Source organism: Eschrichtius robustus, chromosome 15 (assembly GCF_028021215.1).
Source record: "Eschrichtius robustus isolate mEscRob2 chromosome 15, mEscRob2.pri, whole genome shotgun sequence".
Classification (NCBI taxonomy): Eukaryota; Metazoa; Chordata; class Mammalia; order Artiodactyla; family Eschrichtiidae; genus Eschrichtius; species Eschrichtius robustus.
The window spans coordinates 19,709,177-19,722,945 of record NC_090838.1 but is presented as its reverse complement, the minus strand read 5'-3'; the positions used below and the strand labels follow the sequence as shown (position 1 = coordinate 19,722,945).

General features: G+C 48.0%; 1 protein-coding gene across 3 annotated transcripts in view; it reads right to left on the bottom strand.

Annotated features, from left to right (window-relative positions):
- The window catches only part of EFR3B (EFR3 homolog B), an 86,820-nt gene that overhangs the window by 47,154 nt on the left and 25,897 nt on the right, over positions 1–13,769 (bottom strand). For all 3 annotated transcript variants that reach the window (XM_068564706.1, XM_068564704.1, XM_068564705.1), the window contains exons 2-3: positions 3,656–3,732; positions 2,491–2,618 (exon numbers count right to left, since the gene is read on the bottom strand). In XM_068564706.1, the coding sequence (XP_068420807.1) occupies positions 2,491–2,618; positions 3,656–3,732 (205 nt within the window). The remainder of the gene's footprint in view (positions 1–2,490; positions 2,619–3,655; positions 3,733–13,769) is intronic.

Below are 13,769 nucleotides of genomic sequence, written 5' to 3'. Positions count from 1 at the left end.
ACGCAGCAACGAAGACCCAACGCAGCCAAAAATAAAAATAAATAAATAATAAAAATTAAAAAAACAAACAAACACAGACACCTGCATGATGGTAGGGAGACAGCTCCTCAGACTGTCTGCAGGTAAATATTTCGCTCTTCCAAAGCTGCCATCAGTGATTAGGACAATGATGATGAATGTGGCATTGGGTAAGGAAAGACGGGGAGGGAGAGGAGAGAGAACAGGAGAACAGATCTAACAGATTTTTCTTCTCCGAATGTTTGTGATTAGAGCCCCCAGTGAGGCCGTCAAGGCTTTAAATACTTAGATGCTGCAATGGCTATTTTTAACAGAACGATACCAATTTTGAGTTGCAGTTCTAAGGGCAGTGGAATGTTTCTAAGTGGCTCTGCTGGCTACAGGACATTTTTTACTGAGGGAACCATCGCTGCAGAGAGGGCAGGAAAAATTAGTATTAAATGTTTAATGGTATTGCTTGCATATTAGTTTCAGGTTCAGTCTAGAATAAAGTCATTTTTACTTGCTTGAGCCTGCTTTATAAAATGTCAAGGCGATTTATATAATCAGCATGTTCATTATATTCATGCCCTTTTTCCTGAGCGTGTAACCTAATTTTATTATAGAAAGGGATCATAGAAATGAATTGTTTCCGGTCTTGCTTTTATACCAGGGATAGCTTGATGTAAGCGTGGCTGGTGGCTCCTGTGGAGGTGTGGACCTCTATACGCTGTCAGCACAATGCAGATCTTTACACTCTGGTTCTCACTCCACCTTCCTCACCAGGAGGAAGGGACCTTGGAGGGTGATGGGGCTGATGGATGGTAGTAGTGGGGGAAAGAGCGTCCAGGGGAGAGATCACTGCAAAGGCTCAGAGGCCAGAAAGCCAGGGGGGATCGTCAGCTAGTCCATCTGGAATGGGTTTAGAGCAGCTGTGGCAGGTGTGGCAGCTGTGGCAGGTGTGGCTGGGTTAAAGGTAAGTTGGGGGCAGGTAGTGGAGGAGCCCAGAAATCAAGCTGAGACCTTGGATTGTATGCTAAAGAAGCCAGGAAAGTATAGCTTAGTCTGTGTTTTGAAGATCATAGTGTTGATCTGGAAGGGCCAGTACAGGAAAGATGGGAAGGAGGGAGACAATTTTCAAGGCCACTGCCATAATCCGGAGCCTGCATCAGGAGAAAGGTAGGAGCAGAGGAAAGTAGAGGATGGACATAAAAGGCTTCATAGAGAACAGAACCAATGGGACTTAGAACAACTGCCCTAGATCTACCCTTCCCTTTGCTCCAACAGCCGTGCCACCAGGGACATCTTAAAGCTCTCTTTACATCCAGCCCCACTCCAGATTGTGGCATGACAGTAGCGTAAAAAACATGGTATGTCCTGCCATTGACTTTTTTCATTGAAGAAGTAATACATGCTCAATAGAGAATATTTAGGAAACACAAAAATGTAGATAGAAACCAAAAACCCCAGTCACATTGTTCACAAAATATTAAGAGTACTCAATATTTTGGCATATTTATTTTTACTGTATTTTCCAGGCATTGAGATTTGTTATTGTTTTTAACTTGATTTAAATACTGTGTATATAAGTATGTATTCTATTTTTCATTTACTTATGGCATTTTCCATATTATGTGGAAAGTATGTTTATAAACATCATTTTTATTGACTAGGTAACATTTCCTGAAGCGATAAACACCATAATTTACTATTCTCCTCTAGTTGGGCATTTAAGTTACTTCCATCTTTTCAATATTATAAAAATTACCATAATGAACATCTCTGTATGTAAAGTTAGATTATAGATAAGATTGATAAATTGGGATAGATGAATAGAAATGGAATTACTGGATCAAAGGGCATAAGTGTTTTTGAAGCTCTTGACATATATCTCAAAATTACTTTCTAGAAAGCTTCAACCAACTTGCACTCATTCTAGAAAAGTATGAAAATGCCTCTCATTTTGCCATCCCTGGGTTAACACTGGAAATTATATATACTTTTTAAAAAAAAATCAATTTGATAAGTGAAGGTGGTATCTTAGTCTTTCAATCTACATATTTGGCTGTTAAATCTATTGATCAGGGGCTTCCCTGGTGGCACAGTGGTTGAGAATCCGCCTGCCAATGCAGGGGACACGGGTTCGAGCCCCGGTCTGGAAAGACCCCACATGTCACAGAGCAACTAAGCCCGTGCGCCGCAACTACTGAGCCTGCGCTCTAGAGCCCGCGAGCCACAACTCCTGAGCCCGCGTGCCACAACTCCTGAAGCCCATACACCTAGAGCCCGCGTTCCGAAACAAGAGAAGCCATCACAATGAGAAGCTCGTGCACCGCAACGAAGAGCAGCCCCTGCTCACAGCAACTAGAGAAAACCCGTGCACATCAACGAAGACCCAAAGCAGCCAAAAATAAATAAATAAAAGGACCCTACGTTTTTCCCTGAAAATATATAGTTTCTGCAAATCTCTCTCCACCCTCCCATACTACTTACCCATATCGATGACGACCCACGTCACGGATGAGCCTCTCAGAGAGGTAGGCGCCAATGCGATCGAGCTTTTCCGGAGCTGACAGGGCGTAGAAGGTCAGCTTCTCCATGTTGGTCTTCACCAGGCCATCCTGTAAAAGACAGATCTTCCTCACTGTGGCCATGCGATGGCTAGAAGAGTTCAAGTCTAAAGGTAAATGGTCATTCAACTTAATCAACATTTACCAGAGTGCCAATCATGTATGCGACACACACATGTGGGTTTTGGGGATCTAGAGATGATTAAAACATAGACCCTGCTCTCCAGGAACTCACAATTTCACCCAAAGTGTGCTAGCTATAAGCAAAAATAGTCAGTGATATAAATGTACATATGTGTGTGCATGTGTACACTATATGTATTTACATATGTATATGTGTATGTACATGAAAGTATATATGTGTGTGTGTATATGTGTGTATATGTGTGTATATGAATGGATGACAAGTCTTCAATGAAAGCAATGCAGAATTAAAACGTATTGGATATCCAACATCGAGAAGTGAACAGGAAGAAGGCAGCTCTGCAGCTTTCAGGGAATTGTCCAGAGGATGCTGGAAATGTGACCGTCCACTGCCTATCAAGAAGAGGTCATTGATTTCCAGAAAAGAAGTCAAGTACGTCAGACCCTTTCCGAAACCACATAACCCATAATGCAGCCTGACCGTAGAGTGGCAGCTTGGAAACCAAGAAGCCAGGTGTCCCCTGTGCCCACCTGACACCTGGCAGATACCAGAGGGAGCGTGGAGAAGACACGAGCTCCAGAGCCAAAACCCAAGAAGGGAAATTCTCACACCTGACAACAGGGAAATAGTACCATTCAGAGTTAGTGGCTCAAGGAACTATCACCCAGAGAGACATGAGTGAAGAAAATGCTCAGCAGTGGCCGGAAGCACCGAGCACACCAAGACACACTTCCAGAGCCCTCTACAGATCCTGCCTTCAGAGGGGTCCAAAGCTCCTCAGCCTTCAGGCTCCCAGCTGCCTCTGGTCACCGATGGGGCCGTGGCCGTGGTTTCGGTGTGTCTGAGTGAGTCCCAGGGTCTGCCTTCCCTCGGAGCAGCCCCCCAGGGCCCTGGATGGGGTGAGGTGGTGAGAGGCGTGCTGGCGGCAGGAGACGTGACCCACCTCGGGATCCTCAGGGAAGATGTTGTCCACCAGCCTTTTGTACCTGGGGCGCAGGGCACCGCAGCAGCCGCACACACCTGCAACGGCAACGAGAAACACCGGGGAGCTAAGCCTCCTGGTTAGGCTGAGGGGTCCATGTTGGGCGGTTTGTGAGAAACCAGACCCAGGCTGGAACAGAAGGGTCCCTCCCTTAGAGCGCCAGGGCCTCGGTCCTTCCCACTGCTTCCCCAGCCCCAGCCCCACTCCAAGACGGCTGCCTTTTCCGCTGGGTGTCTTTGCTTGGAAATCAGGCATAGGTGCCAGCTGACCAGCACCTGTTCAGGAAGCCAAGCCATAGAACACACACATGTGTGCACACATGCACACGCACATGCACGAACACACACAATCCCACACACCCACTCTCACACCCACACACGCTCACACCCCCCCACACACCCACACACAACCACACTCCCACACCCCCACACACAACCACACCCACACTCACAGACCCACTCACACCCACACACACTCCCACACACCTCACACACCCACACATTCACTATCACACACTCACACTCACCCACACCCACACACATACTCACACACACGCACACACACTCTCACGCACACCCCACCCCCACACACAACCACCCCCACACTCACACACACACTCACACACTCCCCCACCCCCCCACACACCCCCACACACCCACACACACACACCCACTCTCTCACACACACCCACACACACTCACTCTCTCTCTCACACACACACCCACACACACTCACTCTCTCTCTCTCACACACACCCCCACACACACCCCCACACACACACTCTCTCTCTGGGACAAGACTATAAAACTGTCTCCTGCAGCCCAAGACTCTTCCCCAGTGTCCTGGAAGATGGACACATCTTCCATCTTCGCTTGGAAGAGCGGTTGCTGCACCTACCCTGCCCCCTCGCTTGATCCCCACTTCTGTTCTACTCTGGTCCTCAATCTCCTTTACCATCCTCTCTCTTGGGGCCATTTCCATTATAGAATGTTATGTGAAACTATGATAAATTAACACTGACATTAATTATTAACATTTGAAAATGCATCTTTAATGCAGCGTGACTGCAGTGATTGAAAGCCTTGGTGTTTGAGAGTTGGAGGGCTTCGGGGGGCCACCAGTCGGTGGTTCTCACCACTAGCCCTCCCCCACCCCAGGAGGTTCTCACTAGTCTGGGGCAAAATGAAAAAAACTAAGAATAATGTACTACGTTTTCAGAAAGCTGAAGACTGACATGAGCTCCCTCTTTGTATTTTGGTGCTGTGAAATGACAGTGTTAGGAAATCAGTGCTAATAAAGCAAACCTTGGGAAAATAAAAAGTTGATGAGTCTAGGTCCCACCGTAAAAAAATTTCAGTTGGAACCACTGATCTCCTCCCTTCCTCCTGACACAGACGCCTCCCCTGGCACACCCCAGCCACACCCTCCCTGCACTGGGGAGGGGAGAGGATGGCAGGGAAGGGCCTGGGAAAGTACCCCCCCAGCAAAAAATAGTTGCCTCCTCATTCTACCAATTAACGCTTAAATCTGTTTGTACAAATGCTTTACTTGAAATGCAAATGTGCCCTGGAAGGATCAAGCCTATGGGTCATTCAGAAAAGAATGAATTACTTCAGTGGGAATTACTTAAATCACACAAAGAGCCACAAAGAGCTTTACAGCAGCGAGCACGGCGCCTCTCCGGGACCAGGATGGGGAGGGCGTGAGGGCGGCACCACCAGGAGGAGAAAGGAACCGCGATCTGGGCTCCAGGGGAGACTCGGTTGTTAGGGGATGGGCGTGTCCTTGGAGAAGCCAAGGGGCACCCTGAGGACAGGATATCAGATTTGCGATATCCAGGCACTACTGGGATCCCTGTGTGCCCCCAGCCTCCCACCCCCCCGGGCACAGAGAGGATTGTGGACCTAATCCTCGGCTGCAAACCGGACTCTGGGTTCGGTCTCTCTGGGCTGGGCTGGCACTGGCATCTCCCTATCTCCTCCCTGCCTCTGCCTGGGAGAAGGTGTCCGGGCTCCAGCTGGCTGGCATCCAGGGCTATTTCTTGTGACAGGACAGGTCCCTGGGGCCCCTGGCCTCAAGGCCCAGGATTTAAACCTGCCCTCCTGCCCTCTCTCTGCCCACTGTGGCTGTCGGCACGCTCCTTCCCAGGATGCCCAGTGGCACGTGCCCTACATGCTCCCTAAAACAGGAACACTGGCCCTTTGCATTTTAAGGGAGTGAGAACTAGAGACAATGAGAAATTAGGGCCCCCAAACCCCAATGTCAGTCCCTTCTTCAAACCTTTCTGAAGGGCCCGCGAGCTGGGACCTGCCCTGGACAGAGGACGAGCTCATGGTCGTTAGAAACCCCAACTTGTTGAGAAAGCACAAGCCCATTTTGGGTACTCAGGGTAGAAACCTCTGTGCAGGGGCTCCCCATCCCAGCACAGAGGCCACGACGCAGGGCCTCCGTGGGAACCCATTGCATTCGAGGCCCAGGTGTTCTCCCGCCTGTGGGGAGAGGTGAGAAGGCCAGAGAGCAAGAGATGGGAGCAGGTGCCCCTATCAGCAGAGCTGCACTGCTTTCGGGTGCTTACTGACCTACACCCTGGCGGTTCCTTCTAGTCTGTTCTTTCTTTCCAACCTCCTCAGACCCTTGGAGGGCAGCAGCATGGGTTTCGAATCAAATCCTGGCACTGCTGCTTCCTAGATGTGTGGTGTTGGGCAGGTAATGACATTCTGTGTGTGCAGTGTCCTGGGCTTAGCACACGGGGCTGCTGTGAGGCCACAGCGAGTTTATGCAGCAAAGCACTCAGAGCAGGGCCGGCCTGCTAGCACCCAGTGCAGGTCCCCGCCAGCTGCTCTCCCCTCTGCATTCCCCAGTCCAGGGCAGCTGAGCCCTTCCCGAACTGCTAGCTTGTCGGTGCTGGCTGGTACATCTTAGTGTGGCTTCCCCACTGACCACTTACTCAGCTATGGTGAGCAAGGTCAAGGGGCAGCTGAAGGCCTAAGAAGGAAGAATCCCAGAACGTTTCCAGAAGATCAAACTTCACTAGCCTGTGGGTCTGAAATGATAATCTGACCTCAACCTCCAGTCACTGCCTGGCCACCTTCTCAAAGCCAGCATCCCTGAACTTTCCTGCCTCAGCATCAGCTCCACAAACCTCAATGCAAATGTGACATGTTACCAGAGCACACAACAGACTGGAGTCAAATGCTGTCGAGAGATAAAGCAAGAGGCTCACTGGAGAGAACCCATAGGACTGGACATTGGAGGGTTGCCAGGAGAGAAGTTATGGTGGGTAACTAACAAGCATTCGTCAGAAAAAGGGTCTGTGGACAAATAAATCTATGAAACCTGGCACACCAAATCCCCCATTTCAGATTTGCAGGCAAATAAGCTTATTAAAGCCTCTGAAGAGTCATAAGGTAAAGAAATCTATTTAAATTTGTTCAAATCAACATCTCCCCATTTTTCACTGTTATAAATAGCAGCATGATGAAATACTTTTAATATTCTTTTTTCAAGGCATATGTATTGGCTACTGTGTGGGAACAGAAAGGTATATACTACTATAAATGGAGTACATTGGAAACTGCTAATTTTAGAGTTTAAAAGGTCCTGGGTTCAAGTCCTGGTTCTGCCATTTGATCTTTGAGACTCAGTTTCCTCATCAATATAATAAGAGGAGATTTTCCCTAAGGTACAATTCTATGATTGAAGTCCCAGACCATTTGCAATAGAATCTGGAAAGGGAGAAATCACCTTGAGCTCTGCTGGTTGGGGGAAGGCTTCCCAGGAGAGGAGGGGCAAGAAGACGTGGGGCAGGATTCACAGAGGTGAAAAGGACAGTGGGTACTTTATTCTTTATGTGCCAGACACAGCGCTAAAATACTTTACAAGCATCAACTCATTTAACCCTTACAACAACTCCATGGGGTAGGTATTGTTTTTATCCCCATTTTACAGATGTGGAAGCTGAGGCACCAAAAGGTTAAGTTACCTGCCTAGAGCCACACAGCTAATAAGTGGCAGGATTTGAACCCCCAAAATCTACCTCTAGGGAATACGATGTTCTTAAGTACTATACCAGGGAAGGGATGCATTAGCTAGGGAACTAGGGAAGGCTTATACAGAAAGGGAAAGACCACTAGGGCAGTGCATCTTGAGGGAGACCACAATATGTCAACTCAAAATATGCCTCTTTGACATAAAAATTGTCTTGAGCTGAAGGCAATTAAGTGGCAGCAAAAGGCTCCCCCTTTTCTGCCTAAAGAGGGGAAATAAATGCTCCTTTTACTGGAGACAGACTTTTAAGAAGTCACCAGAGGAATCTGCAAACAAACCTTGTTAAACTAACCCTTATCTTCCTAGTTATTTCCTCACCATTCACTACCCATAGCCCAAACCCCTTTGTCTGGTCAGTTCTTCACAAATGTATGGTTTCTTTGTCTAAAAGGTATAAAATCTTCCTGCTCTGGTTACTTCTTTGGGTCTTCATTCTCTTGTGAAGGCTCCCAGGCACATGTAAAAATTCAATCAAATTTATATGCTTTTCTCCTGTTAATCTGTCTTTGTCAGTTTAATTTTCAGACCCAGCCAGGGACCCTCAGAGGGTCAAAGAAAACTTTTTCCTCCTCTATAATTTCAAACTGTAAAGTGCACATTCGTCATTTGGGGATCTTATTAAAATGCAAATTCTGCTTCAGCAGAGCAGGGGTGGGGCCTGAGACTCTGCATTCCCACCAGACTCCAGGTGATGCTGATGGCCATGGCCCAGGGACCACACTTTGAGTCTGCAAGCCACCAGAGCACAGTGGCTAAGAATTTGGGCTCTGGAGTCAGACAGGCTTAGGATGACATCCCAGCTCTTCCAATTTCTTATTGTTTGATCTTGAATAAGTTACTTAACCTAAACCCAAGTTTCCTCATATGAAAAATGAAGATGATAATGGTTCCTTCTCAGAGGGCTGTGGTGAGGATTAAATAACATCTCCCTGGCTCCTTTTTCCCTTCTAACTCCCTTGAAGGAAAGATACAGAGGACCAGGCTGTGGTCAGACTGAGGACAGCCTTGAACAACAGGCTGAAGAGTTTAGGTTTTGCCTAAATTAACCGAGAGCTCTGGGAGCCTCGTGAACAGTGGGTGACATCAAAGATCAGTCCAGAGGTGGCATGCAAGATGGGATTGGACACAGAGATTTAAGGCAGAGATGTGTGAGTGAATCGCCCCAGGTCAGGGGCAAATACCTGAACTGAGTGATGTTATCAGGATGGGAGAGCAAGGGGCGGAATCAGCAAGACTTGAGGAGCTCTGTGAGGAACAACAGGAGGAAGGCACAAAAGATGACTGTGGGCTTTCCAGTCCAGCAACCAGAGGCCACAACCCCCTTGACTGAAATGGAGAAGAGAGAGGTAGCTGGGGCTGGGGGGAGTGGGGACATCTAGGTGGGATCATCCAGGTAGTTGTGAGGAGGGCTCAGACTCATGGGAGAGACCAGGGCTGGAGCTCTGAGGGTCACTGGCCCTCAATGACCACTGGTGTGTGAGAGAGGACCCGATTGCTCAGGGGAAAGGGGCAGGAGGAGCAGAGCCCCAGAGGATGGCTGCCCTGTCCACTCCCTCTGCCACTTTCTTCCTGTTTTCCCCACCCACTACTTTTCTGTAAAGCCTTTCACCTTTCTTTGCCTCATTTCTCTGCCCATTCCCTAAGGCCCTCCAAGCTAAGGCATTTGGGGACTTCATGCTGCTCACACTGAACCTGAAACAGGAGGGAAGGGGGCAGGGCACAACACTTGAAAGAATGACATAGCCCGAGGACATGACATAAATTGATTAGAACCAAAGGAGTCCAAGTCAACTTCCACTAGACCTTGAGCCTCAGTATATGCTCACTGTAACACATCAGCAAGCTAAATGACCCATCCACAGGCCCTATGGCAGTTCCAAGACCGACCAAAAGGATCAAAAAGTGGGCTGTGGCCCAATTCCTGGAAATCCCCACCCCTCCCCGAAATAGCTGGAATACTCCTCCCACTTATTAGCCTATGAAATTACCCACCCCTATAAAAACTGACAACCCCATACCCTGGTGCCGCTCTCACCTTCTGAGATGGCCCACGCTCTGTCTGTGGAATGTGTTTCCCTCTAAATAAATCCACTTCTTACCCATCACTTTGTCTCTCACTGAATTCTTTCTGCAATGAGACATCAAGAACCTTAAGTCTTGAAACCAGGTGTGTGATCTCAGTTGGAAGACTGTGGGTTTTGGCTGGGTTCGAGTCCCTGCCACCTGGGTTCAAGTCCCAATCAGGGTTTTGGCCGGGTTTGAGTCCCAGCACGTGGGTTCAAGTCCCAATCTGAGGTGCACGGTTTCAATCCCAGAAACATGCCCTTATTGGCACCCCCCCCCCACACCCTGCTAAAATTCAAAGTCCCCTGTCTGATTATCTAATTCACGAGATGCTAGTAGCTGATCAATAGTCTTCCAGAGGGTATATGCATTAAGGCTTAAAGGCTTAAAAAAATAATCTCTAATAGTTGAACCTTGGAGACATTTGGGTGGGGAGGGTGTTTTATATGAGGAAACCAGTATACAAGTGTCTACAAACTGTTCTGATATGTTGAGCTCTGGAGTTTGTTTGCTTGTGTTTTAACCCTTTCACACCCAGTTTTAAGGAAAATAAGGTAAGGAAGCAAAGTTAATAGCCTTGTTTGGGGGGGTGGGGAAAGTATAGAAAAAGTTAATAGTTTTTTGTTTGCTTTTAAGCAATCACAGTAACTTTCAAAAGAGAATGGGTAGACAACTATGAAGCCATATAGCTGACCATGTCCTGATTAAAGGAAAGAAACACAAGAAAGGATCGTTGGGGAAAATAACCTAAAGCTATTTACCATCTTATCTGCTCTACTTTAAAAAGGGACCGATCATATGACTAAAGAGATTTTTTGGAATCTCAGCCAAAAGTCAGAAAAGCTCCACACTTCCTGGGTAGGTAATCAAAGCAGCAAATAAAGGTCTCCTCTCTGATAAGGCAAAGAGCCAGAGGGCTTGGTCAGGAGCCCCCAGCCTCTGGGTGCCAAAGCAGTTCAGGAGGTGACAGAAACCCACAGGCACCCCTAGAAAGCTTCCAACCAGAAAAAGGTGAATTCAAAGTAGCCACAACCAAGCCAGGGGGAAAAAAAAACAAATAGAAGACATTTAAAAAGAAATCGAAAACAGGTCCTTGTTACGAGAGATTAAGTAATATATTTTCATGTATTTCTTTAGTCTTGCTTCTAATGGTATTTATTCTTAATGTTTGTACATAGAAGTATATGGAGTTCAACTCGCCATTTGCCTGTAAGAGAACCTTTTAAATTATGAGTCATTCTATTTCTAAGAGAGAAACACTCTCTACCAGGGCCCTCTCTCACTCTCTGGGGATCATGTCTGGCATATCCAGCCACGGATGCCAAAAGTAAATTTAATAAGGATCCTCTTCTGTCACTAGGACTTGACTTACCTAATATTTTTATACTTATTTTAAGAAAGAGAGGGAAACGTGATACGGCCAATTTCACTAGTATGTATGCAGCTGCTCTGGTTACTAAAACGTCATATCAGCGGGATTAACAGAGTGTCCAATGACACTCAGTGGCTTCATTTCAGTGGCTTCCTCCAACTTCAAAACTCTAAGAATGGTTAGACCTGCCCCAGTGGCCCGTCCTGTCATCTCCCGATAGTTCATCTGCCCCAACCTCAGGGGCCTCCTTGTACCATCCTGTCTCAGGGCCCTTGCACTTAATATTCCCCACCTGGAATGTTCCTCTCTATATCCTCCAGGCTCCCATGCTCATTTCCCTAAAGCGTCTGCCCAAATGTCACCTAACTGTGGAGAACTTCCCTGACCATCATTCTCCTTTAATTTTCTATCCCTGATCTATTCCTGTTCGTAGCACTTTTCACCAACTGACATACTTCGTATGTGTCCACACTCTGTCTCCCCCACTCAAAGGTAAGTTCCTGGAGAGCAGGAGCCGTGCCTGTTTGTCCCTGCCTATCCCGGAGCCTGAACAGGGTCTAACCTGTGGCGAGGAGGAGGGAGAAATAGTCATACACATCTGTTGAATGAAGAAAGAGTGTGTGATTGGGAGGAAAGCGATCACGAATTTCAAAGTCAGTAAGAGGATGACAGGCATTTAGCAAAAGGTCTCTGAGTGCTTGCAGGACATTCTCCTAGGAGGACCCTTGGCTCCAGTTCCTAAATCCTGCCCAGGATTCTGGGGTTGCTGCCACCTGCGGCTAGGAGCCAAGCTCACTGGGGCCAATCCCCCTCCAGGTGTGTGTGGGGGAGGGGGACTTTGGGCAGTGGGTAGCCTGGAATCAGGGTTCCTTCTGCCCTGCCCCTGCCTCCCTCTGGCCCCCTGCCTGCTGGCCCCCAACCCCCTAAGCCCCGTTTGCTGTCTCCTGGCTTGGCCTGTGGCTAGTCCTGCATCTCCGAGGAGGGGCCAGAGGTGATCCTCTGTGATTCTGGTGCACAGCCAGGATGAGAAGCACTGGCCCAGCTCTTTGCCTGGCAGCATGTGATGGCAGATCTCACAGCTGCTGGCAGCCTCCGTGGACTCTGGACCGCTCACTCGGCAGCAACTGTGTCTTCACACCTCCTGCACGCTGCAGCCCTGTTTCTCCTTTGCTCTGCTTGCCTGATCCTATTTTCCCGACTGATCTGTCCGCTTGATCAGAGCTACCCACTACCTGGGGTGACTGGAGGTCTGAAACAAGCAAAAACTCTCAAACACTAAACACATCATGCTTTTCAACATCTAGGCCACTTCCCCCAAGTTCCCTATTTCTAACCCAGCATCACCTGCCAGGCCCCCTGAGATATAATATTAGTTCCTTTAGATTCCTTCCTCTCTTTATCACTGATCCAGCCTCTGTCATGCTGATCTTTAATAACTAAAAAATCCACGGTTTACCACCTCCTCTGTGCAAAGCACTAGGCCAAGCAACTTTATAAATATTTTGTATGTATAATACTCAAAACAAAACACTAAGGTTTGTACTATTATTCTTATTTTATAAAGAAGCAGGATCAGAGAGGTCAGAAGCCCTGCCCAAAGTCACACAGCATGTGCCTTTCTGCAGTGAGGCTCCCCTAATTCTCCCATCACTTTCCCCAAAATACAACCTCAACAATTTCTCAGGTTCCTCTTGTGATCTCCTTTGCCACAGCTACCATACTAGGACCCCTCCCTTACACCTGATATCCAGTCCTTGTAAATGCCACTCGGCCAGTCTCCTTGCTTCAATTCATTCTCTAGGTAGTTTTGAAGAAAATCTTTGCTTGATTTAGTTTGTTTCACAGCTAAGCCGTTTGTGTGGCTCACCGTTACACTACACGTCAACCCTTCCACTTGGCATTCAACAAAGGATGCCCTGTAAAAGTGGGGGTCCTTCCGTCTTCATTTCCTTCCTCCTGGCACAGCCCTTGTCCAGCAGCCAGAAGCCACATAGGAGTCCAGCTGTGAGAAGGGCTGGGTGGTCTGAGGAGCAGACTGGGGGAGCCATCCAGCCACGGAGAGCCCCACAGCTGCGGAGGAAAGGATGTTCAGGTGACAGGGACCGGGCAAAAACTGGAGACGGTAAAGGAGCAGGAAAGTTAGAGTCACAGTCCTGGGGGTCTTGAAGTCATCACACTGTGGGGGGCGGGGGGCGCTGGCAGACCCCAGCACGTGCTGAGTCCTCCTTAGAAGACCTTCATTAATAACATCCAACTCTAGGCATTACTTCCCCTCTGCCAGCTAACTTCTGTATACCTCTTGTACCATATTATCTTACACAATCTTCTACCACTGCTTGCTCAGGCTGTTATTTCAGTGGGTGGTATTTTCTCCCCCCCACCAGATAAACTGCAAATTCCTCGGGTCTCGTTTTCTTCTAACCTCAGTACAGTATTTGAAGCCCAGCAGGACTCGAGGAAAACTGGCATGACATGTGATGCCTTTGATCAGCGTGAGGTCCAGGGAAGTCACCTCCTCTCCTAGGCCTTGGTTTCCTTTTTATAAACATCAATGCCGTTATTCCCATTCACCAAGAAAAATGCCTTTTTGCT